The sequence below is a fragment of the Parasteatoda tepidariorum genome, chromosome 9, assembly GCF_982258835.1.
Source record: "Parasteatoda tepidariorum strain Cologne lab strain chromosome 9, Ptep-v5.0, whole genome shotgun sequence".
NCBI classification, from domain to species: Eukaryota; Metazoa; Arthropoda; class Arachnida; order Araneae; family Theridiidae; genus Parasteatoda; species Parasteatoda tepidariorum.
In genome coordinates, this window is record NC_141763.1 from 79556043 (window position 1) to 79584000 (window position 27958).

The following is a 27958-nucleotide window of genomic DNA, read 5'->3' on the forward strand; positions in this document are numbered from 1 at the left end:
TTTCATACATAAATATAATTTATTTTGCCAAATAATACACAAATGTTTATTAGTACTTTGCTGCTAGACGGCTCATGGAACTCGATCTTCGTACTTGTACAGTGTAACTGTGATAATTCCCGACAGTCTGAGCGAGAATGGAGGCAGAATATACAAAATTGACAACATTCTATAATGTGAGAAAATAGAAAAGAAAAATAAAATCTAGAATAACAGACAAATTAAGACAAATTGTAAAAATGTCAACTTTCATAAATTTAAGACTTGCACAACCAAACAAAAAACATTTTTAAATTAGTAAACATAGCGGATGGGTATTAAATCCAAGCATATTAATCTACTAAGAAGTTTTGAAAAAAATTGAGGAAAAGTTTTACAAGTAAATGGGAAGACTTTATTATTATTTGAATATTGCTTAAAGTTGTAAAGCAATATTTTAACCCATCAGTGTTCCTCTTTAGGGACAGATCTAAGCCTATTTTTGTTATTTTATTGGCGTAATTTTAAATTAATTAATAATTTTGACGAAATTTTTAATTTGTGACGTAATTTCGACGTTTATTGTTAGGTCTTATGGATTTTGTAAATGTCACCAGATTGCTCAATGCGCAATAAACTTTTATTTTCATTTGTAATTTTAATTGCTTTTCTCTTTTAAGCCTCAAGGAAATGCTTACAAGAAGCACGCGGAAGATCAAAATTTCAGAAAATTAATATCTTATATTTTCAAGTTTTTGATTATTATTATTTATTATTGATGAATACACATTTTAAAGCAGCATCACCTTGACAAAATATTGAATTTACCGAAAAAAAAAAAGGTATTATTTTCAAATATACTTATGCCATTACTGATTATAGAAAGAAAAAAGAACTATAATTGACCATAAATACAAGCATTACATGTTTTCTACGTTTCAAAAGGATAGTGATGGAACACTTGATCGAAAAGGGAATTTGCGATGCTTATTTAAGGACATATATTGGAATTGGGGGAGGAGTGGTACTTTTCCACCCACATACTCACCATAAAATTGCGCCATCAGATTTCCATTTATTCTGATTGCTACAATATTTTCTGAGAGGCAGAAAATTTTAAAATTTGGAGGATGTCCAAAATGACATCTCCAGACATTTCGAAGAAAGTATCTACAGGATTTTTATCTATTCGGTATTGAACATTTGCACGCTAAATGGCTAAAAAACTGCTGACAATGAGATTATTACGTCATTGATTAAAAATAAAAGCTTGCTAAAAATATAACTTTTTGAATTAATTTTAAAAAAAAGGGAAAATAGAAAAAAAAGCATTATTTTTTCGGTCTTCCTGATAGTTTAATTACCCTTATAAGAACCCTAGATTTTCCCCGTCAAGAGTGCTAAAATTCTGACGAGAGGATTTCCCCCCCCCCTTTTTCACAAAGTTCTTAAATCTTCTACTTAAATCTGTTAAAACCGATGGGGGGGGGCATGCATGGAATACTTCTAATAATTCATAACCAAATTGCTAATGTTCAGAAATAAGGGAATGAACTTACTTGAAAGCTGACTAATAATGTGACGTGCCATTTATTTGGTTGTATATTTGCAGCACCTAGGGGAAAAAGATAAACAAAATAAACCCAGGAGAAAATTCGGCATGTTTATGCTGCGTGAGTTCTGTAGAGAACTGATATTGCTTTGCTATAACTCTGCTGGACAGAAAAACGTACGTATATATATAAAAGGCTAAGTAAAAGTGCTAAATCTCTTTGAATGTGAAATTCCGTAACTTTGAGCCAAATCCAAAAGACAACACAGCTTATGGATCACTCATTGGAATAAACTCGCCTTCTTGAAATGCCCGAATTCGCGCTGTATGAAGAGGAAATCCACGAAGGACAACCGTCATTAAACAATAACAAATCAAGAAGTTGTCTTTAGGGTATAAATCTAGATCCGGAATCTCAGTGGGAGGCAGGAGCTAAATATCGTTTTACGAAGCACTTTCACAAAGAAAAATAAAAAAGCCACATTTTAAGTGCCTTACACTTGAAACAAAGCAACAACTTTAAACTATGCATGTCATCGTGCCGTTAAGAATTATCTGGGCTTTAGAATGGACAAATAACTTAAATAGTTTAAAAAATATTAAACTTTTTTAAACAATCGCAATTTGGCGACATTTTCCCCCCAAGATGAAAATTATCGAAATCAATGCCTTATTCACTATGCAAATTTTCATGAGCCCAGGTAACGCAGCATTTGAGTAAGTTTTTAAACATAACAAAATTAGACTGCTAAAGCTTTTTTTTTTCTTAAAACTATGGCTTTTCTCCATATTGACGTTTTGTGCCATTTTCAGAATTAGCATAGGAGCGTTGGCTAAAAATAGTTTAACTTAACCTCACAGTCATGGGTAACGTTACAAAATATACATTTATGAAAACAGTCATATTATTCGTAAAAAGTATCATTTCCTGAGACAACAGAATCTTCGAAAAACAACCTTAATCCCCTAATAATATAGATACAGAAATATGTACTATTCTATTAAGAAGAAGAATATTCAATAACTATTATACAGTTCTGTGTACGTTCTGAATTCACATTAATTCATTGGAATGACGAAAGAAAAGCAATGTTGACTTCACTTTAATTTGTAATGAATTGAGGACAGAAAAAATTATTTTACCGTGATACACACATCTGAAACAGCAAAAGATCATGAAATCGGAATTAATGTTGTTGGTAATAGAAAGGTAAAAATTCTTGAGAAATTGTTTTTCAAATGCTTGGCGTGTTCTGCTTCAATGTTTGGCATGTTCTGGTTAGTTTTTTCTAGTTTTTCTACCTTTTTCTTAGGGAAATTTTGCTTCTTATTTGCTGCTAAGAAAATGTCGTCCGTCATTGCCAAAGGTTATGACGGAACTAATGCCCGATATTTTCAGGCTCCCGCTAGAGGGCGTACTCGAGCGTTGCGATCGCGAATAGATTATGTTTTGCTGCTTAAAAATTATAAACTAATTTATTATGAAGCAAAATTAATTTAAGGATTTGATATTTATTTTGAGAACTATTAACTGTTAAACTTATAAAAAAAAATACCTAGCAGGCAACTCTGCAGCCTGCAAAAATGTATCTATAAAGCTGAAATATGGTGTGCTGAAAGGGCCTTTTTTATTTAAGAACTAAACACAAATTTTTGAAATGCTAATTTGTTTGAAGGTTACTACAATTTAAGTGCTTTTTTCGAAAAAAAATTTCTGACATTTTTTACTTAAGATAATTACAATATTTTAATAATTACAAAATTTTATTGACAAAATGTTCTTTATGAAAAATAACGAGTTTGAAGAAAGAAAGAAAAAAAAGACAAATGAGAGGAAATCACTGGGACTGATAAGCGGAGCGAGCATCATCAATTTTATTTTCTATTATGAAGTAAGCGTGTCTGCATGCGAAATAAGAAACAACAACAATAATAATAATAATAATTAACTGAGGACGAAAAAAAAACATACCACACAGAGTAGCCGCTGATACAGACAAATACAGCATCTTAATATATTGCCCGAACGCTACGTTGTCTTCAATCTTATTAGCAGTTCCGAACTCCCAATTATTGGGCTGTAAAAATTAATTCTAGTGAAGTAATATTATATAAATTCATTCACAAAGTAATAATAAAAGAAAAAATTGTTATATTTTTTCTACATACATCAATTCTGTAAATGATGAAGTAAAGACCAGCAAATGTGACGACGGTTGCTAAATACGTTTGAGCCATGAGTGTCCCTTCCACTTTGTATCTCATCATTTGTTTCGACAAAACAGCTAGAAGATGGATACATTTTGTAACAAATTATTACTGTGTGGCGCCAGGCATGGTGCGTAGGCGCCAAGAGAATCAACGGGATTACAAACACACGATCGGCAACCTTGGAACTGCCCCAGTATTTAAGAAGCTTCGAACTTTACTCAGTCTCTATCCCACACAGTCTTACTTAATTTTTATGTTTCTGTTTTTAGCTTGTTATGTTCAGTTGTTAAATAAATGTTTAAGTTTATTGTTGTCATAGTTGTCTTCAACTTAATATGAGAGGGTTCCTCCCCCTCAATTGGTGACCCTTGTGTTTATTATGTTTTTGGATACGCTATTATCCGTTGTTTTACAATTTGGAATAGCTGCTTGAATTTGGTAATGTACAATTTCCTCTCTTATTTGGTCAACTGCTTTGCTTTGCACTACTTAAAATTTAAACTTAATGTATAGTAATATCTTTTTATTGTATAATGTTAGACTGAAATTTTTAAACATTATTGTAAGAGACTTTAATTAGTAGTTATTGAATTTGAATATACGAACTTTAAATGCTGTTGTATATATTTCTTAGTATAATATTTGTAGTTTTGAATCATTCTTAGTCATGTAAATACTTATTTTTATTGTGAATATTTCCATATATTCTCTAGTTATTGAATTGTTCTAATGTATATATATACAACTAGTTTAGTTTGAAAATTTTCATGAGTGAATCTTTAACTAGTTGCTTAGTTTTGTGTTACAATGACTGATAAAGATAAAACGGGAACTGAAACTGAAATTCATAAAATTGGCCTTCGCTTACCTGGATTTTGGATTGATAATCCAAGTCTATATTTTACGCAGATTGAGGCTAATTTTAAATTATCAGGGATTACTTCTGAATCTACTATGTATTGCTGTTTAATCTCTATTCTTGATCAGAATATTATGCAAGTAATTGCGGACTTGGTCAGAAACCCAAATTTGGAAAAGCCTTACACTGCGGTTAAGGATAGACTTATTGCAGAATTTTCCTTGTCCGAGAGTAAAAGAATTCAAACTTTACTTCAGGACCTTGCATTGGGGGATTCTAAGCCGTCTGCCTTGTTGCGACATATGCGAGAATTAGCAGGATCTAATTTTTCAAATGAGGTTATTAAATCTATTTGGCTATCTCATTTACCCTCATCTATTCAGTCTATTTTAAGTGTTAGTACGGAAGGTTTAGACACTTTGTCAACTTTGGCAGATAAGGTTTCTGAAATAACTAGTTTTTCTGCAACTTCAAGTTGTAATGAAGTTGTAAGTAAAGATTCACTTATGGAAAAAATAGCTCAAATGTCTACGGATTTGGCAGAGTTGAAGAACGAAATTAAATCTATGCGTAGATATCGAAGTCTATCCCGTAGTCGTTTGCGTTCCAAATCAAATGTTTCGAAAAATTTTTCTCACACTTCTAAAGGTGAAGCAGAGAGTCAAACTGCCGAAACGGAAATGTGTTGGTATCATAGGAAGTATGCTAAAAAAGCACACAAATGTATTGAGCCTTGCAATTTTAATTTAAACTGATGAGCTCTACTATTAGTCCGGTGGTTAATAGTAGTGAGAATTTAAAATTTAGCCACCGACTTTTTGTTTCTGATCGCAAAACTAAGTTAATGTTCTTGGTCGATAGCGGATCTGATGTAAGTTTATTGCCTATAACATTTAAAGGTTGCAGGCCAACATCAAATTATGTGTTGCATGCTGCTAACGGCACTGCTATTAAAACATTTGGTGTTAAACTTATGTCGCTAGATTTTGGTTTACATCGAAAATTTGATTTTGCATTTATAATTGCGAATGTTTCAAAACCAATTTTAGGCGCGGATTTCTTACGACATTTTGAGTTGTTAATCGATCTTAAAAATAAGAAATTAATTGATACGAAAACGTCTTTGGCTCATCAAGGTAAAATCTTTCCTTCCTCAATCCAAAGTGTTAAAACAATATTTGGCAATACTAAATATCACGATTTAATTCAGGAATTTTCTGAAATTACTAGAGTTAGACCTAATTATCTTAAAATTAAGCACGATACAGTGCATTATATTAACACGATTGGTCCTCCGGTCGCTTCAAAAGTTCGCAGATTGAATTCTGTTAAACTTCAAGCTGCCAAATCTGAATTTGATTTCATGCTGCAACATGGTATTTGTAGGCCATCCAAAAGTCCTTGGGCCAGCGCCCTACACATGGTCCCAAAAAGTAACTCTGATTGGCGACCTACCGGCGATTACAGAGCTTTAAACGCCTGTACTCGGCCTGATAAATATCCTTTCCCTATTGGAAAAAAATCTTAAAACCAGTATCAAAAACCAGTAAAAATGATACCAGAACCAGTATAACCATACTGGAAATTTTGAAACCAGTATGGCACCATACTGGAAATTTTAAAACCAGTATAGCACCATACTGGAAATTTTAAAACCAGTATAACACCATACGGGAAATTTTAAAACCAGTATTTACCAAATTTGCAGGATTTTTCTCAAAATCTGTTTGGCAAGAAAATATTTAGTATTATAGATTTTGTTAAAGCATATAATCAAATTCCCGTAGCAGAACAAGACATTGAGAAAACTGCAGTTATAACACCTTTTGGGTTATTTGAATTTTTGTATCTGCCTTACGGTTTGTGTAATGCACCTCAAACCTTCCAACGTTTTATTAACGAAGTTTTATATGGTTTAGATTTTGTATTTGCTTATATTGATGATATTCTCGTGGCAAGTGCTAACGAGACTGAACATTTGTATCACTTACGTTTAATATTTGAACGTTTAAAACAGTATGGTTTAACAATTAATGCTTCTAAGTGTATTTTTGGATCTTTTGAAGTACCCTTCCTTGGACATTTAGTAAATGAGCATGGTGTTAAACCCTTACCACATAAAGTAGATGCAATTGTTAACTATTCTAAACCCAAAACTCTAAAAGATTTACGCAGGTTTCTTGGGTGTTTAAATTTCTATAGGAGATTTATTCCCAAAGCGGCAGAATTGCATGCCCCGTTAAACGCTTTACTTGGGGGTAGTAAAAAAGGCGATAGTAAAACTATTAACTGGACTGCAGAGTTAGAAAATTCTTTAGAAAAATGCAAAGAAAGTATTGTAAACATTGCTCAGCTATCTCACCCGGCACCTGATTGCCAGTTAGTTCTGTTTACGGACGCTAGTGACATTGCAGTAGCAGGCGCCTTACATGAAAAAACTGGATCTGGTTATATACCTTTATCCTTTTTCTCCAAAAAGTTAAATAATGCCCAAGTTAAATATTCTGTTTATGACAAAGAACTTTTGGCGATTTATTTGTCAATAATTCATTTTCGTTATATGTTGGAAGGAAGGGTATTTCATGTTATAACTGATCACAAACCTTTGACACACGCCTTTGCCCAAAGTTTTGAAAAGTGCTTTCCTAGACGTTTACGACAATTAGAATTTATATCACAGTTTACTTGTGACTTACGATATTTAGCAGGCGCAGAAAACTTAGTGGCAGACGCTTTGTCAAGGGTAGAAGAAATTGCTTTTCCTGACAAAATTGATTATGTGCAAATTGCAGCTGAGCAGTTGACTGATGAGGAATTGCAGGTATATTTAAAAAATCCAGATGTTACTAATCTTAAATTTAAATTAATTGTTTTGCCTAATTCTGATGTAAATTTGTATTTTGATGTTTCCCAACCTAGTGCTCGTTTGTATGTACCCATGAAATTTCGAAAAATGATTTTCGATTCTGTACATAACCTTGCACACATCAGTGCCCGATCTACTTTAAGACAGTTATGTAGTACATATGTTTGGCCTTCAATTCGAAAAGACATTGTTCAGTGGTGTCGCACTTGTTTAAGTTGTCAAAAGGCTAAAATACATCGACACGTTATATCACCATTGGGTAAAATTCCTGTGCCTAATGCTAGGTTCCAGCACGTGCATTTGGACCTGATTGGCCCATTACCGGTGTGTCGAGGATATAAGTACTGCTTAACTTTAATTGATCGGTTTACACGATGGGTTGAGGTGGTACCTCTACAAGACATCACGGCAAATACAGTAGCACGAGCAGTGATTTTTAATTGGGTTTCACGGTTTGGTGCTCCTGTTAGAATTTCAAATGATCAGGGAAGACAACTGGATTCCTTCACTTTCAAGAAATTAGCACAAATTCTGGGTGTTGAAATTATTCGTACGACTGCATACAATCCTAAGGCCAATGGGATGATTGAACGTGTTCATAGAACATTAAAAGCAGCCCTTATGTGCTATACTACAGATTCTTGGCTTGATAATTTGCCACTAGTTCTCCTGGGTTTGAGGACTGCTGTTCGGAAGGATTGGAACTTCTCTTCTGCTGAGTTAGTCTATGGGCAAACATTGAGAGTTCCCGGAGAGTTCTTTACTAACTCGGGAAATGACATCTCGCAGTCTGAATTGATTTCCCAGTTGCGTAAGGCATTTAGTGAGGTCAAGCCTGTAGCTTCTGTTTGGCATGACAAACGAGTCGTTTATGTACCAAAAGATCTTCAGACTTGTACGCATGTGTTCGTGCGACATGACGCCGTACGGAGACCATTACAACCTCCGTATGACGGTCCATATTCAGTTCTTAAGAAAAAATCTAAAATCTATCTTTTGCAGATCTCTACGAAGAAAAAGTGGATTTCTATTGACAGGTTGAAACCAGCGTATTTGCCAGTGGACGAGCCCCATACTTTATTCCACCATGATTCTCCTTGCCAGTCTGACCTTTCTTCAACTACAACTACCGAGTCTCCTTTGCCAGAAAAGGTACCGGACCCAAAGAAGTACGTTACTCGGTATGGTAGAAGAGTTCGTTTCAGAATCTGACGACTATGAAACTCCGGTGGGGAGTGATGTGGCGCCAGGCATGGTGCGTAGGCGCCAAGAGAATCAACGGGATTACAAACACACGATCGGCAACCTTGGAACTGCCCCAGTATTTAAGAAGCTTCGAACTTTACTCAGTCTCTATCCCACACAGTCTTACTTAATTTTTATGTTTCTGTTTTTAGCTTGTTATGTTCAGTTGTTAAATAAATGTTTAAGTTTATTGTTGTCATAGTTGTCTTCAACTTAATATGAGAGGGTTCCTCCCCCTCAACTGTTTTTTACTACAGGTCAACAGTTATTAGTTAGGGAAACAAAAAAATTCATAAAAGAGACTTTCTTAATTAATACCGTATTACGTTATTTTAACGTATTAAGAAATTGCTTTTTAAAATTAAAAACTTTGAAACAATGTGTGCCTGCTTTAATAAATTAAGAAATATTCTTTTTGAATATTTTTTAAACATAATCAAACGAGAATCAGCAGTAGTTTTTGATACTATATATCTCAGTTTAAAATATCATTTGCTCAAAGGAATAAATTAATAAAAAAAGACTTCTGCTTTTATAAATTTAGAAATATTATTTTTTAAACATTTTTGGAACATAATCAAAGGAGTAAAGGCAGTAGTTATTGATACTGCTTAGTTTAAAATATCATCTCCTCAAAGGAATGAATTAATATGAAGAAAGTCGTCTGTTTTTAATCGAGTAAAAATATTTTAGCTCGAATTAAAAGGTGATAAAAAAAATGTCAAAATATGCTACTAAATCATTCTTGGTTCTAGATTATAAGATAAATTCAAAATTGCTGAGAGAACCTTACCTCATTTATAAAATCAGTTACAAGCAATTTTTAACATTTAAACACCATTTTTTTTTTTCATGTCATCATCAGATCTTTTATTTTATTTATTTATTTATGTGTATTATCGGCAAAGTGGAAAATCCGGCATTATATACAATGTTACAGAATGTATTTTGTCCGGTATTCTCTTAAAGAGCCATTACCCGGTATTCCTACAATGTTATTTTTCCTAATATGGATATTATTCATAATACCTGAATACGCACGTTAAAGTGAAATTTGTTTTTCATAAAAATTTATTTATTTACTAAAGAAGTGTTACCAGTTAAGTAATGTTTTTTATAAAAAGATAGCGAAGAAAAAAATAATGCGATGTTATTCTCAAAATGTTTTACATCGCGTATTAAATCATGCTTTCAAGCTTTTGTCTACAAGCATTGAATAATTAGGTTAAGAGTATAATAATTCTCATGTTTAATACGTTTCCTAAAAAATGACAGGCCACAATGCTGGCATTTCTCACTTTACCGGTACGGTTTATAATTGGAGCAATTTATAACTAATTACCTGTGGCAAATGATACAAGAACCATATTCAGCAGTTGTAAAACTGATCCACAAGCTATAGTCTGTAATGCAATGAAAACATACTTAATTTAAGGATGGCAAAAAAATTTCAATCAATTCAATTTCAGTTTTATTTTTATCAAGCATAATGTTGTAACAAATAGATATAATTACTTGCGTCAAGCAAAAGACTTTGGAGTAGAAATTTGAGCGAAAAAAATACGTTTTATTTTAATGATCGTATTTTCACGTATTAGGGCTCAAATATAACAATTGGAAATACCTACTTTCAATATGCCAATTATTCAGTGCAGACTTTAAGTTATGAAATCATACATAAAGATTTCTTTAAGAGGACGCACTACGCAAAAAAATGAAATTAACATAAAGGGTCCCGATCTTTCAACTGTTTTTTCTGATAAAATATTGGTAACATATACTTTACCTACCCCCATATTTTAAGGGTCAGGAATTCAAATTCACCTAAAAAAGTGCATGTTTATACAAAGAAATTACATTTGAGGGTATTATTTTGTAACATAAATATGCTCTGCTCCAATTACCATTAAAGTCAGGCTTTCTAACCATTTTGATTGAGTCCTAGTACTTGAAAATCCTATCATAAGAATCAAAAATTATTTAAAGAGATCCCTTTTTTTCTCATTATATGTTTGTTATGCTCAAAACGTATATTTATATCTGAATTTTTACATATTCGTAACTAACAATTTTAATAATAATTTAGTTTTGAATATTTCTGCGAAGAATATTTAGACACAAGAATGACAGAAACTAAAATTTTGATTGAAATATTTTTATGAAAATATTTTTGCTTCATTAAAACGTAACATTTTTATTAAAATGTTTCGTTTAATGAAATAAAACTGTCACTTTTGACGATTCAGCGATTCTTGAGATGTATTTCGTTAATTTTGAGAATCATTTCGATAAGAAATCACATGATTTGTGACGAAAAGCGAATTCTCACATAGATAATGAAAATGCTTCCGCAACTCGAAACCTTATTGTAGTGTATTGTGGGAGATTGTTAACTAGAATAAAGACTAGACAATTGAAAGAAAAAAAAAACAGTGATGAAACAATGTATGGGGTCAAAGAGTTAACCTTGTGCCAAGAAGATCTCGGGTTTGAATCTCGCTTCTGGCATGGATGTAATTTATCTCTCTGTCTTTATTATGTTGTTAGGGATATGTTAATCAGCCTGTATGATATCCACAATAAAGTGATAATAAGGAAAGTTAACTACATTAGGCGTTGCGTTTTTTTTTTTTTTTTTTAAGTAGAATGACGAAATTTATTTCTTTTAAGAACTTAGTTATTTCGTCACTTTGACGAAATTTCTGCTTGAAGTATATGTACCTAGAAACGACATCGCCAAAAACAAAGTTTCGTGAAATTTGAATATTCATTTTTTACAGTGAAGATATTTTTAAGATATAATAGTTGTAAAAGAACTTATTTTTTAAATCCAACTTTTATGAAAAATGTCTCATCTAGCTTAAAAATAGGTGCCCAAAAGAAGTTCTGTTTATTTTAACTTAGTATATAACTTACAAGTGCGAAATAGCTTGTATCTCGTACATCCTCCTCTAAGCTGTCGAACAGGGTAAGAATCAGGATACTCACTAACTGTGAAGAAAATTGATTTTAATTTAACCAAACATGAATAGAATTATAATTTAAACACTCACAGCTTACTTGAAAGAAAAATATTCGTTATAGTATGATAAATATGATTCCACCATGCAAATAAGGCTATTAAACTCTAAAAAATTCTAAATATTTTTGTTATATAATCTTTAAGAAATATCCCCTCTCATAAGATAAGATACAATTATTATTTTATTTAAATATGAACGCAATAAGAAAAATACTGTAAAGGAGCTTAAAAAGAAAAAATAGTTTAACAATCATTACATGCCTAAGGATTTTAGTTGATAATTTCTTATTTAAGTGATTATCCCTTTTTTAAAAATATTATAACAATTTATAAAATTACATTACGTATTTTTTCACATACATGACAGCCCCACTCAAAAAAAAATGTCCCGAGTTAAAAAAAAAATTAAATAAATAAATAAAAAAAAAAAAAACTATGCAATTTATATAAGCATTCCGGTCGTTAGCAAGGAACAAATCTTAGCAAAAACGTTTGTTCTTGTCTTTTATATGAAAAAATGTGTTTTGTCCATATTTTTGGCTGAATTTTTCTAATTTTCTGTTTATCTTGTAACCTTTTCCCAAAAACGCTGATTTTAGTTTGGCTCATTAAATATTTCAACGGATGCACAATGACAACTAACAGGCTGGGGAAAGACACTGGTTGACAGGGGAGCCGTCGACAACTGTGCTACGTTTTTGGCGATATTTTTAGCGACAAAAGCTTTATCTACCTTAACGGATCTCGAGGCTGTATAAGCATTAGGAAGCGAAGCATGCAATTTATTAGATGTTTCGTGGCTTTTCTCCTATAAAAACTGTGCGTAATAGATCATTTGGTTCTGATATACAAATAAAGTTAATTTAGAATGGAATAATTTCATCTAAAGTACAAATTACCAGTATTTCTCAAATAATACGTATGATTAATAACAGGGGTGGACAATTTACCTGTGTAAAACAAACTAAGGCAATTTGGTATTTGAGTAGGAAAAATGTCTGTTCATTTTTTATGAAACTCTGTTCTTCTGGTTTGGGTTGTGGCATAATAAGATATTCCCGTAAAAGAGCAGCAGTATCTTCAAGATGGGTGATGAGATCAATTAATGCTGATTGCTTAACCTCCTCTTCGTCCAGTGTGGTGCAGGTGTTCATGGAGGACGTACGAGAACGTGATGCAATGGAACTGAAATCGGTAGAACATAAAAGTATTTTTTAACATTGCATTTTACAGGAAAAGTACATTATGCTTCTGAAACCCTAGCTTTAACCCTTTCCGGAACAGCAAATTTCAATTAAAAAATTTTGTCAGGCAGGACGTTGGAAAAGGCGATCCAATATATTCCAATTTAAACAACGTGTTTAAAGAATAGCGGTAGCTAAACTTTTAAAAGCATTGGGTTTAACATACCTAATGGTTTGTAGCATTTGTTGAATTCGTGTTGCCAAACTGGCTACACTGCACCGAAAAGGGTTAAACAATCACAGAAACTGCCATTTTCTTTAAAATATGTAGTTTAAAAAGAAAATAAATTCACAAATACTATGAAGATTTTTTTTTAAAAAGAAAATACTAAATTTATCAAATTTAACTTTTATACATTCTTTAATTATTACAGAAAAAGTGATAAATTTAAATTTTTAATATTTTTTCATATTTTATGATACTTAGCGTATTTCTTCTCATTTTGGTGATGAAACAAAATCCACTAGAATCAAATACAATTCGATATTTATTTGCCATGAAACTGTTCTAAAGACTACTTGAATTGAATTTCTCTGCTTTCTTATAATTTTTTTTATAATAATTGATTGTACATAGACAATTACTTTGTGAAAACATATAAACAAACAAACCAAAACTTGAAATATTTTTTTTAAATGTTGTTCATCATATAACATATTGGATTTTTGGTGGTGAATATATAAATTATGTAAAAAAATTTAATTGAAAAAGTATTTTGCAATCAAATTGATGTATGAAGTTCCAGATGAATACATGTACTGACGTGGAGATTTAAGCAGAAAATTAAAATAAAAAATTCGAAGATAAAGGCAAGAATAGAAAAATTTGGATCTGTGTGCTAAAGGAGACCAAGGTCCTTCATAGACTGCAGAGCTAAGTAAGTAGTAATGTACCAAATTCATGCAGCCAAATTTTATTAAATACAATTCAAAATATGAAAAATGACATAAAGCATCGAAATCTAAAGTTAAAAAAATGCTAATATTAATAAGAACTGAAAATAAAATTAACATAAGCGTTTATACTTATACCAGAATAGTTACCCAATTTCAAATGAGGTTTGAATCATATCATCAACTAGAGGCGTAACTCCTTTTGGAAGAGGCTATAAAATAATTATACATTTTGAGAAATATTAAGTAATATTAATTTCTTTAAATTCCGTATTTAAATCTAGAAAATTGTTTATAATCATTGTGATCATTTGAGCAGATTTATTTGTAAAATTTCAGATCTTAACGAAATTGATTCCATCGATTGATAATGTTATGATTGAAGAGATAAATTGATGACATATTTTTTTCCCTCCAGCATTAATAATACTTTATTTACTTAATCTTAAACTAATATTCAATTAAAAACTAAAAATTTCTGTTTTATCTGAAGAATATATTTTTAAAAAGCACATATTTAATTAGATTTTAAATTTTAAAATTTGTATAAGCTGATAAATTTAGGTGTAATTTGATAAATGTAAGTACGCAAAATGTTAAATGGTAAAATTATTACAATAATTATTATATAATTAAATATGAAGAATGAAACAACAATTAAAAAAAATTTAATCTTGAAAACTTTTTTGTATTCTATATTAGAATATTGTAAAATTTAATAGCCAAAAAGATGTTATTCAAAAGTTTTTACATTGAGTAATCATTTGTTATGACATGGTACCCATAAAAGGGGTCAAGAGAGTGTGACTACACCCCTAGAAATCCAATAAATTAATAATTGTATTTTATTTTTAATTTTTTAATGTTTACAATTTTTTTATTTCAAATAATTCAAAATAATGTTTCATTCTTGCCATATGAATTCTATTCCGATGTGTAAACTGAGCACAAAAATTGAATTTTTTAAGGTAATGATTTAATATATATATATATATATATATATATATATATATATATATATATATATATATATATATATATATATATATATATTATTTAGCCATTTACTTAACCATTACCATATGCTTTATTTAACCATCATAATGAGAGAACGGACACCCAAGTGACACAGGTATCGAAGTGCTCTCGACTAAAAATTAGGGAATATCTTGCAAATAGTGCCGTAATGATGTATTGTTTTATGGAAAAGAGAAACTTGAGTAATTACAATTGGTTCATTAAATAGGTCAAAGAAAAAGTATGTTTCTCACTGGAAAACTATAAAATGTGTAGTAAAGGGCAAACTATAAAATGCTACATTCATACATATTTGAGATGTAAATATAGAGTAAGAAAGAATCTTCATATTTATCAGTTTTTTAAATGACCTGAATAACTGGTTATCGGTGGAGTGGTGAGATATGAAACGAATGAGATGGATAAAGTGATATATGACGTTTAAATTTCCTTATTCCAAATAAAACTTGAAATTCAAAAATTTTTTTTCCATATCATATCATTTAAACTTACCTCAATTTCTGTTTGAATCGATTCATCAATGAGAGCTTCTGTTTTCTTTTTCGGAGGATATGCGATGACATCTTGCAGCTCCCAATCTGCCCACTGAACAGACTTATTTCTTATAAGACGAGGTCTTTTATCACTCAAGCTGGATGGTTTCTAAAAAATTTAATATATAACTGAAAATGTAATGCATTTCAAATACTTATTAAGCCTAAGATATTCACCGGAAAAAAAGTATTTTCTTTTCTAACTTTTTGATTTAAATGTGGTGCAATTCAAAACTTTTAAAAAATTCTCCTTCATACCTCAAATTTGTTGTAATATGTAGTGACATTTATCTGAATAAGCATTACTTTTTAAAAAAAACTTGGTTGATTAAGGATTTTTCAAATACTTAGTAACCCGTAAGCTTAACCCTAGGTTATTCAGGAAAAAAAATATATTATCTTTTCCATCTTTTTGATTTAAACGTGGTGCAATTCAAAATTTTTAAAAATTTATCTTCGTTTCTCAAATTTACTGTAACACAAAATGGCATTTATATAATGGCATTAATATAGTTTATAATGGCAATAAACATATTTTTTTCCCTCCTTTTTTTAAAATTAAAGAAAGGAAGAAAAAAGAAGAGACTGGTCGATTGGTTGATAATGGTTTTTGATTCTTTGAATTTAAGATATATAAGAGTGCGGCGACTACTATATACAAAGCTCCGTAACTTAACCTTGATCGGATTGTGTATCCTTTAACTTTGTGATTAGAGCATATGATCTGATACTGCTTTAGAAAACTTTGGTCCGCAAATATATATATATTTTTAATTCTTCTTAAACCCTATAGTTTTTAATGAACTTAAAATACAATATTTTGCTAATACTATAATATTTCTCACGAACAATAAGTTTGTAATAAACAATATAGTTTTTTAACCCCTTCCTTCTCGCTCCCGTGAAAATGACGGGGTGAGTTTTCGTCCGCTATTTCTCGCTCCCGTGATATTAACGGGCTGGAGTGTTCAGTAGTAACGCGCCAATAAGAATAAAACTAATTCATTTCTTTTGCCCGGAAAACATTTTATTTCTCATTTTACACACCTGATGGCGAAGTCAAGCATCACTGGCTACGGTCAGTGTGCGGGTGGGTGACCACTTGGATCAGTCTGCGTAGGGACCGAGGGTGTGCAGTACTGGTCCTCGTTAAACTGTGCTACTGTAAAGTTCTCGACTTCGCGCGCAGGTCGTCGAGCTACCGCAGCGAGGGTGCCATCCCCTCCGCAGAGGATCAAAATTGTGATGGCATGTCTTCGGATCATCCTCCGGAATGCTTTCCAGACCGTCGCCAATAGCCCATTGTGCAGCTCTAGTGCGACGTAAATTAACAACAACAACACACCTGATGGCAGTACGAGAATATTTTTAAGTTAATTGTAAATAGTTAGTATAAGAATCGTCGACAATAGATGGCGCTGCGAGATACGGACAAAAACTTAAGGAAAAAAAAGAAGCGGGAGGCTGTTCTCTAGCTTGGTGTGAAAAGACTGGAATGTTCTATGATAGAGCGCGAAGTTTCATTGATTATGTGATTAATTACTATTATTTTCTATATACTTCATGTTTGTTCCGTGGCATAAGTATGCATCTAAATAAAATCGTTTATGCCAAGAAAGGTTTATGGTGAAATCATTTCACATTGAAAAGTCTGAAAAAGAACCTGCGAAATATTACTGGCGCAGCCGCCGAAGATGATGCAGAACCAAAAACCAGGTGAGAGCTCACTTTATATTTGTAAATGTATGCTCCCATAAATAAGTAATTATAATTATTTGGGCGAAAATTATACAAAATGGAAATTAAATGTTTGTGTTTCGACATGGAACATTAATTTAGTTTACTCGTCAGAGTACGAACACGCCAGTGTTCTAAAGTGAATTATTTTACTCGCCAGAGTACGTAGATAGCATATTTCTAAAAAGAATTTGGTTGTTCTTGTTGTTTTGATTTTCGTCCCAGATAATTGAAAATTTTATTTCATTATATTGAATTTATTGTTGTTTTTAAGTTCTGTTTTGGAAATTGTTGGAAGCACGCCAGTGCATAACGTATAGCGTGGTATCGTAATTGAAAATTTTATTTGATAAAATTGAATTTATTGTGGTTTTTAAATTCTGTTTGGGAAATTATTGGAAGCAGCATAAAATATAATGTTGCAATCGTATTTCGAAAAATAAAGAATGCTGAATGATCTATTATTTATATCAAATAAGATTTATTAAACCAAACAAAAAAAAGCATAGGTTGTATCAAATAACGGAATATAATTTGGCGTCAACCAACCTTGGAAGTCTCATTCTAAAACGATTGTTTTGTTTCTTTTATTTTTGCATAAAATGTTTTTTTTTTATTTCTGAAAGAAGAGGCAAGTGTCTTTTAATAAGAAAAAAAAATACAAAACTGAGTTTGTTTTATTCTATTTGATTACTTTGATATTGAATTGTATCATTGTTGAATTTTTTTTATACGTATGATATATTTTGTTTTCGCACATTTTAATGAGAAATTTATACGAAAGTTATTTATAAATTTCTTATCGCATTTAATGATTTAAAATATTCAGTTAAAGTTTTCATTCTCACGTAGAATTTGATTTTTGTTCTAAGAATAATTATTTTGGTTAAAATAATTTTTATGTTTTGAATTTGTGAACTTGTAGGAAAGTATATATTATATCTAGTGTACACAAAGTATTGATTTAAAATGTTCATAAGTGTTAAGGTTTATTATATAACAAATATAAGGTTTATTATATAACAAATCGATAACTGAATATTACAAAGTATTCTCAGTATTTTGAGGTTGTTAATTTCGTTTTGAGGTTGTCAAAAATAGACATTTTCTATAGATTTGTGAATGATGTTCATTTATGTGTTTCTTTTAAGAAATTATTGGAATATTAATTAGGAAGTAGTCAATTTTTTTCGTTAAATTTTTTTATGATTGAGAATTATTAAATTTAAGCCATGGCATTTTTGGGAAAGGGTAAAAAGGAGGATTTGATAACGTTGGCCACCGAATTAGAAATTGATGTGGATCCAAGTATGAAAATTATAACACTAAAAAACAAAATAACACAAAATGACACATATGATGAAGCGTTTGCCAGAGAAATGTTTTTCTCAATTGTGGAAGAGAGGAAAAGGAAGGAAGAAATTGAGGAACAGCGAAGGAAGGAAGAAATTGAGGAACAGCGAAAGAAGGACGAAATCGAAGCTCAGCAGAAAAGAGAACAAATGGAATTTGAGTTGAAAAAACTTGAAATTGAATCCCGTACTCAACTAACTCAAACTTCATCGCCCAATGGAAACGGACAACATAACGTTGACTTAATTAAGCTCATTCCTAAATTCAAGTTAAGGGATGATGATATCGTGATTTATTTATCTTTATTTGAAAGACAGGCTAAAAGAACAGGGATTGATTCTAAAGACTGGGTGTCATGTTTATTAACTTTATTGCCTTCTGAAATCATTCAACTAATTGGTAGAGAATCTGAAGAAAAATTTGAAGACTACGAATACATTAAGACCATCTTATTAAAGAGATTTAAATTGAATCCTGAAAGTTTTAGAAAAAAGTTTGTGATGCACCAGAAAAGCACTGAAAAATCGTGGAGGGATTTTTGTTATGAAATCACGAATTATTTCGAAGAGTGGATTGATGGACTTGAAATAAAAGACTTTGCCAGTTTAAAAAATCTCATTATCACTGATCAACTTAAGAAAAAGGTACCTCATGAAGTAAGAGACCACCTTCTTGATGAGTGGGCAAATTTCGTTTCTCCAACCAAATTAGCGGATAAGCTTGACGAATATGACAGTGTACGTAATGATTCAAGGAAAACAACTGGAATTCCCTCAAAAGACAAAACTAATGAAAAGTGGCGACCTCGTTCTCCACCTTCAGAAAGAAATTCAAGAAACAAATCATTCTATCTTGTTATACTTGTGGAAGAGAAGGCCATACATCCAGATTTTGCCTTAAAAATCGGCAACCTAGAAACACTCCTACTACTGCCCAAAACAATCTAATCCAATCGTCACCACTCCCTTTAGAAAAAGAAAAACCAGAAGTGCTAACTGCCAAGATCTCTATTCCTGTCTCAAAATCCGTGGATATATCTGGAAACATAGATTATTTAAAACTCGTCAGAGTTAAATGCGGAAACGTGGTTCTAAATGGCATTGTAGACACAGGAGCCCAGATATCGGTAGTCCGCGAGAAGTTAGTCGCCGACATACCTTGTGAAGGAGAAAGTAAAATAGAGATATCTTCTGCTTTCGGAGAAAGCGAAGTCACTCCACTGAAAATTTTCCAAATGAAAATAAATGACGAACTTCATGGTAGTGTACCTATCACCTGTGCTGTTTCAAAGAAGCTGGTAACCGATTTGCTGCTAAGTTCTTCAGCTTATGAGATACTGTGTGAAAATATTGAGCTTTGTCACAGTAATCTTCAATGGAATACCTCTTCAGAGGGGGAAGACTCTAGCGACGAACCATCACCATTGAAAGAAAATACTTCAAATTGTGCTGTCATTACCCAAATTTCACAAAAAGACATTAAGAATGCAAGAATGGAAAATGACACTAAATTGGATTTTAAGACTCTTCAAGAACAAGATGAGAGTCTAGAAAAATGCTTTGAATGGGCGAAAAGGAACAAAAATGCTTATACAGTTCAAAACGAAATTCTACTTCACTCGGAGAATATTTGTGGCGAAAACATCAAACAAGTTGTGTTACCCTTAGAGAAAAGAACAGAAGTTCTGAGAATGGCTCATGAAATTCCTCTTGCTGGTCACCTCGGTGAGAAAAAGACAACTCAACGAATTAAATACTCATTCTTCTGGCCTACTATCAAACAAGACGTTAAGAAGTTCTGTGAAAGCTGCAAGGAATGTCAATTGAAGCGAACAATCACATATAAAGATAGAATTCCAATCCAACCTATCGTCAGACCAGAAACACCCTTTGAAGTATGGAGTGTTGATTGCATTGGACCGTTAGAACCACCATCCAGAAGAGGTCATCGGTTTGTGATATGTGCAATTGATTTATGCACTAGATGGGCAGAAGCCATCCCTGTTAGAGAAATAAGTGCAAAGACCACATGCAACGTCCTGATGAAGATTTTTTCTCAAACCGGATTTCCAAAAATGATTTGTTCTGACCAGGGAACTAATTTCACAGCCAAACTCACACGATCTTTTGAAGATTTACTTGGCGTATGTCCCCGATTTTCCACTCCCGGACACCCCGAGAGTATGGGTGCTGTCGAACGATGGAATAGGACTTTAAAAGAAATGATGAATAAAAATATCCAAGAACATGGAAGGAATTGGGACCTACACCTTCCCTATCTTCTGTTTGCCTATAGAGAAGTGCCACATAGCACCACTGGTTTGTCTCCCTTCCAGATGGTGTATGGAAGACTGCCACCGGGACCTTTATCCTTATTGAAAGAGATCTGGACAGGCGAACGTAGCGTTCCAGTCACTGCATCCCGCTCAATTGAAACTTACCTACATGATCTTATCGGAAAAATAAGAAAAGCTCATGACATTGCAGCTGAAAACTCCAAAATCTCTCAAGACGGATACACGTCAAGATACAACTTACGGTCTAAGGATAAGACTTTGAATGTTGGGGACAAAGTCCTCATGCTAATCCCATCGTCATCTCACAAATTGCTCAGTACTTGGCAAGGACCAGCTACTGTAATCGAACTTACCAGACCTCACTCTGCCAAAGTCGAAATGGAAAACGGGAGTATAAGGGAACTCCACATAAATAAATTAAGGCCTTATATTGTTCGAGTGAATCATATTGGTATCATTTTCGACCAAGATGAAGACTTTGGAGATATCCTCTATGCACCAGCGGATCTTATGGACAAATCTACTGAAGACTTATGGACCCACTTGCAAAATATGAAAGGTGACCTAAAATATTACCAGCGAAAGGAACTATTCAATGTGTTAAAATCATACACCGATGTTTTTAGTAGCAAACCAGGTCAAGCCCATGTCGATGGTCATGACATAAAAGTTACAGCAGACTGCAGTCCGAAGAGATTAAAACCCTATCGTGTCCCCATTTCGCTACAAGACGAAGTTGATCGCCAAGTTAAAGAATTACTAGAATGGGATTTAATAGAGCCCAGTGACAGTGAATGGGCACATCCTGTGGTATGCGTTGCAAAAAAGGATGGTAGCGTTAGACTGTGCATTGACTTTAGACTTCTGAATAGCTTTACAGTTCCTGACGCATATCCAATGAAGATCGCAAAAGACCTACTTTTTGAAATAGGTAAAGCCCACTTTATAACAGTAATCGATTTAACGAAAGGGTACTGGCAAATCCCGATGAAGGAAAGCGCCAAACCATATACAGCATTTGTCACTCATGCTGGCCATTACCAGTGGAAGGTCCTTCCGTTCGGCTTAAAGAATGCTGGAAGTACCTTTCAGAAATCCATGGATAAAGTACTAGCTCGCCATAGACGCTACTGTCGCTCATATATTGATGATGTGGCGATATTTTCTAGATCCTGGGATGAACATCTCTACCACATCGACCAGGTGGTTCAAACTCTGCGAAGTGTTGGTCTAACCGCAAATCTAGAAAAGTGTGATTTCGGAAAGAGTCACGTGAAGTTCTTAGGCCATATAATAGGTTCTGGCACTCACTCTCCAGATCCTGAAAAAGTAGAAGTCATCCAAAATTTGTCTAAGCCTACCACCAAAAAGGAAGTTAGAAGTCTATTAGGGCTGGTGAGCTATTATAGAGAATATATCCAAAAACTTTCTGAAATAGTTCTACCTTTAACGAACCTTACTAAAAAGAATGTTCCGAATAATATTTCATGGGACTCGAAAGCAGAAGCATCCTTCAACAAACTTAAAGAAGAGCTGATTAAAATGCCATCACTACATACTCCAGACATCGATAAACCCTTTCAACTCCATACTGATGCGTCTGCGTTTGCAATTGGAGCATGTTTAGCTCAAAATAATGAACAAGGGAAAGAGCTGCCCATCGCATTTTTTAGCAAAAAACTGAATCCTTGCCAACAACGATGGTCAACCATTGAGAGGGAAGCGTTTTGTGTCATCGAAGCGTTGAAAAAGTTTGATACTTGGATTTTCGGTGCCAAGGTACAAATTGTATCAGACCATAATCCCCTTACTTACCTGACCCGAAGTACCCTTCATGGGGCTAAACTCTCTCGGTGGGCCTTAGCATTACAACGCTACAATATGACTTTAACATACCGTAAGGGCAGTTCACATGGAAATGCCGACGCATAAACAAGGTTAACAGTTAATTCCTAAAGAAATCATGTATATATATTTGTCTTAAACTCGGAACAAAATTTAAATGTCAGGGTTGTTTAAAAGAAAAAAAAAGTGTTTTTTTTTTTACATTGATAACGTGTAAAAGGAAAAAAATAAATAATTTTTTTTGTAATATTTTGAATTGTTTATATTTATGGTTTTATTTATCATAAGGAATATAGTTTTTTTTTATATATACTTATATATATATATATATATATATATATATTTATGACTTTTGGGAGCTGCATATTTTGGAGCTCTCACTTGAATTTCATCACCTGAATAGAAGCTGTGTTGCTGTTTTTTTTTTGTTTATTGTATTTTTCAGGTTTTCTCTCTCTCTCTCAGCAGCATTGTCTCTAAGGTGACGAATGTGCTTCCTTTGGGGGGACATCGTCGACAATAGATGGCGCTGCGAGATACGGACAAAAACTTAAGGAAAAAAAAGAAGCGGGAGGCTGTTCTCTAGCTTGGTGTGAAAAGACTGGAATGTTCTATGATGGAGCGCGAAGTTTCATTGATTATGTGATTAATTACTATTATTTTCTATATATTTCATGTTTGTTCCGTGGCATAAGTATGCATCTAAATAAAATCGTTTATGCCAAGAAAGGTTTATGGTGAAATCATTTCACATTGAAAAGTCTGAAAAAGAACCTGCGAAATATTACTGTTAGTTTATTTTAAACTAGTTGCAGCACTAAGCAAATACGTAATACAAATACAAAACCCAAAAAAACAGGCACTTTTATGACCGTTTTCCTGAAAATTAACCAATCGTTAAGGGGTTAAAGAATTTCAGAGGGAAAAAATTGAAAATAAGATTGTAAAGTAGTAGTTAAACATTGTAATCAATATTGACAAATACTTTAAAAAAATTTCAATACTTTTCAAAATTGTTAATATCACCAAAAAACTGCAATTTTAAGCAATTCCTATTTCGTTTCAGAAATAATTAGATTAGACTTCAGTTGGAGACTACCAATTAATTCTGACTACTGATTGCACACGAGCTCTTCAAATTGAAGATGATATCTCTAAATTTAACAGAAATTTTACTCTACACAAAACAGCAGATCCATAGAAAGGTTTAGACTGACATAAATAATGGAAAGTCTACTAGATTAAAATCAACATTCACTTTTATCAGTGACGTTAAAAGGTATTACATTTTATTTTATTTTATTCTTATAGAAACTTGGTAAGATTTGGAAACTTTTCCACCAAATATTTCTGTAATAAAAATTTCTGTCTCTTATAAAGTATAGAAATGTGTGATTCAGTCTATAATCTGTAGACAAAAGCAGTTTACTCCAGATATGTATTTTAAATCAAACTAGTTGCTCATAGTTGTAAAAAAAAAGAGGTATAAGCAAGTTTATTAAATTTTTTAGTATTACATTCCTATTTTCAATATAAATATGTGAATATGTTTACAACGAAAAGCTCGTTTTAGCGATTCATCTGCTTTCATGAATTTTCGTTCTAACAAAATGCACTTGAGAAACGCATCTTGCCAATAGCGTTTGAACTTTTTGACACATTCAAATTGGAATCACGGTGGCTCAAGGGATAGCTCTTTCGCCTCCTAATGAGATGACCCAGGTTCGAATCCCAAGAGTGACTGGTTGATACGATCGAATTCTGCTCCTAGTTCACGCCAACAACTATGCAGTTGACGTTAATAACTCTCAGTGGCAGACGAATCAGGGCTTAGAATACCCTAGCTGTCGGGCTAACAGTGGGAGGTTTTCCTCTCCCTGTAACACAAATGCAGGTTAGTTCCATCAAGAAATTCTTTTACGAAGGCAAGTTTGTCCCGATAATTGATCCAGGAATTACCTTGTCTTCTGCGTTGGGTTTAAAATTACGAAGTTGAAGAATGATAATCGTTAACTCAGAATTGGGTCGGATGCTCAATGCCGGTTAGAAAATAAAATAAAACGCAATCAAATTGAACTTTTTTACAACTTGTCTTGAAAATGTAAATGTTTTTGCATTTGTGCTATTTAGAACTACTATTTCAAACACTAATAGTGTTAAAAACTTTTTTGTTGTTTATTTTAAAAATTTCACACAATGTTTTGCTATCATTCATAAATTATTTCCGTGTATTCATTAAATTTCCTAAACCTAGTTGTCTCGGCATGGTATGAAAAATAAAATAGTGGTTGAATTGTGATAATTTTCGCCGATTTTTGTATGACATGAGATAGTTTAACTACCAACGGCTTGTCAACAATTTAGGTAAAGATATGTAGGTTTGAAACTAAAAACGGTTTCAATAAACTAAAAGCGAAATCTAAAAAAAGCATCGTTCAAATATTACATAGAAATGTTTTTGATAATTTCAATTTCGAACCCCTTTTCAGAAAAATAAGAAAATTACTCACCCCCCTCTCCCATACTTACGCAAATAATTCTCAACGACACCAACTTTTAGTTTACTTTTCTGCAGTAATCTAATTTAAAAGTAATTTTAAACAAAAAAATTTTTTTTACTTTGCGTTAAACTAAATTTATGTTTTAATTTATTCCATAAAATTTTGATTACAATATTCTTAAAGGATATTTTGTGTTTTCTTTTGGTATTTAAAAGTCCTGACCTCTAAATCTTAGCCTTCCACAACTTTTTCTTTCCTCACTCTTAACTTCAATGAAAATACAAATCTTTTCAAATTTAATAAATTTCAAGTTTTTTTTTTTACATTTTTCGTATTTTTAAATAATAATAAAAATAAACGGCTTTTAGTATCTTACGTTCATACACGTACAAACCCCTTCAAGTAACCCCCTTGTGAGTAGCGATAAACGCATCTCAAAACCTTCTCCTTCAGGTGCTTTCGTGACATTTGAACTGCCATAAATTAAATATTTAGCTAGCTTTTATAAACAATGCAAGAGTTCTGTATTCGTAAATATATTTATTTTATCGAAACTGCGCAAGGAAATTGTTCTCACGACGAATTACCGCTACGCCGATTGCACTGACGACGAATCATGCGTATGACAAATTGTGCCCACGACGATTGTCTCTGTGATTAGTTGTGCCCACGATGAGCTGTCACTGCGACGAATTATGCTCACGATGGATTGCTCCACGACAAATTCATCGCTATGAATTTTCGCCTTGACGAAAAAGCGAAAACAATTAAGAGTCCCGAAATTTCAAGTACATATGAAAATTTTGTTTAGGAAACAAAAAAGGTTCCACACATTAATGAATATGTTTCTGCTAAAAGCTCGAAAGCCGTTGCACATTATTTAGATAATCTACAGATTAATTATTAAAGTAATCTTTTAAGTGCGGAAATTGGGTTTAGCGTTTACCGCATATTACCTGGGTGCACATAAACAGCTTCCATATCGTTTAAGTGCAAACGTATAAAGTCATTTTAAGAACTAATTTGTTAATTGATTGCGTTGACTTGATTTTGTAAATATCTAAAAATTAATAAATAACGTCGTGTTCATATTCTTAATATTTTAACCCAGTGATTCTCAACCTTTTTTTTCTTTGCGGCACACTTTCAACGATTTCGAAATTTGACGGCACACAATGAAAAAAATTAGATTAAAAGTTGTTTAATTACCTATTTTACACTGTGTTAAATAGTTTGTGATAATAATTTTGAATGTGAAATAAAATATTATTTACTACAAAGGCACGTTTATTAAGGGATTAGTTATTTCATTCGACCAATTTTTTATTAGTTAGTAAGTTATTTATTTTTTTGCTAGTTATTAATTGTTAGTTTGTTTTCTATAGTTATTAACTGTTAGTTTTTTCTTTTACATTAACTGTTATTTTTTGTGATTTCTTGTTAACTAGTTTTTTTGCTAATTATTAATTGTTATCTTAATTTTTGTTAGTTATCCTTTGTTAATTTGCTTTTTATACATTTGTTTTTTTAGTTATCTTTTGTTAATTAATTGCATTGCTTACTTTAATGATTAGTTCTTACAACATTTTTTAAAATTGTGTGTCATATACAATTTAAACACTTCCATCTTATTTTAAGATTGTCAGAGACAATACAATCGCCGACAAAGATGGTCACGCGGTTGAAGCGTGGAAAAATTATAAAAAGTATATTATATATATATATATATATATACACTTTAATTTAAACTTTACTCATAATAAAAAAAAGCATTATAATTTTTATTGTATCATTTCTAATATTTGGCGGCACATTTTAAGAATTTGGCGGCACATAAAAGTGCCGCAGCACAGTGGTCGAGAATCACTGTTTTAACCGTTTGACTTTTTGTATTATAGTTTTTGAATCGAATGAGGATTAATTCTATCAATTTATTTGCTGATTGTATTAACTTGATCCTTTAGCAACTGAAAAATAAATAAATAATATGTTAAAATGTATAGAACCGCTGCTGCTTTTGCAGCGAAGATCTTAATTTTACTTTAACGAGTGCCTACTGAGTATATTCGTGTATTTTGCAGACTACCTAGGTAGTTTGAGGGGGGAAAAAACATATTCTCGGTTCTTTAACGGATTAGCCTAGTTAATCTGCACATTACCTAAACAATTTATGGAATAACTGTTCTCTAAGAGCTTACAAATGTATTGCTGATCTAAATATTCAGCACAATTAATTTAATGACTTTAGAACATCGAATTTTATTTTCAAAATAGAATAAATAACTTACAGGTGAAGATGGTGGCCGGAATGGAAATTCTGGTAAAGATGAAGGGTGGAATTCGGCATTATTTTGTTTCGATTCTGCCATTTTCAACTTTTAAAAGATACGCTCCATTGTTGAGTGATCCTTAGGAAACCATATTTCTTCAAGAGGTTACAGTATTAAGCAGCCTAATAAGCATCAAATGAGTTTTGTATTCCAGTTTCTTCTTTCAAATTTTTCATATTAATGCATTCTGACAGCAATAAATTGAAGTACAGTTATTGTTGTTATCATTTTAGATAAGATTTCAATTGTTTTCTTTTTCACTTTAGAGATAACCTGGAGTTTGTATTGATTGATTTTACGATCTCAATGAAGTCTATTATTAATTCTAGCTCTTGTTTGATAGTAAGTTCTCTTGTTTAGCAATTATCTATTTTATTGCGTAAAAATCGCATGGAACTGCATTCAGTGTCTGAGTCGAATATATAATTGATTATTTTTGAAGCAGCAAAGTCG

The 27958-nt window shown here is 32.2% G+C and overlaps 1 protein-coding gene across 1 annotated transcript; it reads right to left on the reverse strand.

The window, feature by feature from the left end:
• On the reverse strand, positions 1 to 27925 carry LOC107439833 (uncharacterized). The gene is made up of 10 exons (XM_087152224.1): positions 27464 to 27925; positions 15403 to 15552; positions 14023 to 14084; positions 12685 to 12919; positions 11629 to 11703; positions 10055 to 10115; positions 3701 to 3816; positions 3504 to 3609; positions 1539 to 1594; positions 1 to 169 (listed from the first exon to the last, which is right to left on the reverse strand). The coding sequence occupies exons 1-10, from the start codon at positions 27542 to 27544 to the stop codon at positions 50 to 52; spliced, it is 1062 nt and encodes a 353-aa protein (XP_087008350.1). The 5' UTR covers positions 27545 to 27925; the 3' UTR covers positions 1 to 49.
• Positions 27926 to 27958: the final 33 nt, after the last annotated feature.

Coding starts and splice junctions, on each gene's coding strand:
- LOC107439833 (XM_087152224.1), bottom strand. CDS start 27,544: ATGGCAGAATCGAAACAAAATAATGCCGAATTCCACCCTTCATCTTTA. Junction 15,553..27,463: donor TCCGGCCACCATCTTCACCT/GTAAGTTATTTA, acceptor TAAATTTTTTAG/AAACCATCCAGCTTGAGTGA. Junction 10,116..11,628: donor ATACAAGCTATTTCGCACTT/GTAAGTTATATA, acceptor ATTGCATTACAG/ACTATAGCTTGTGGATCAGT.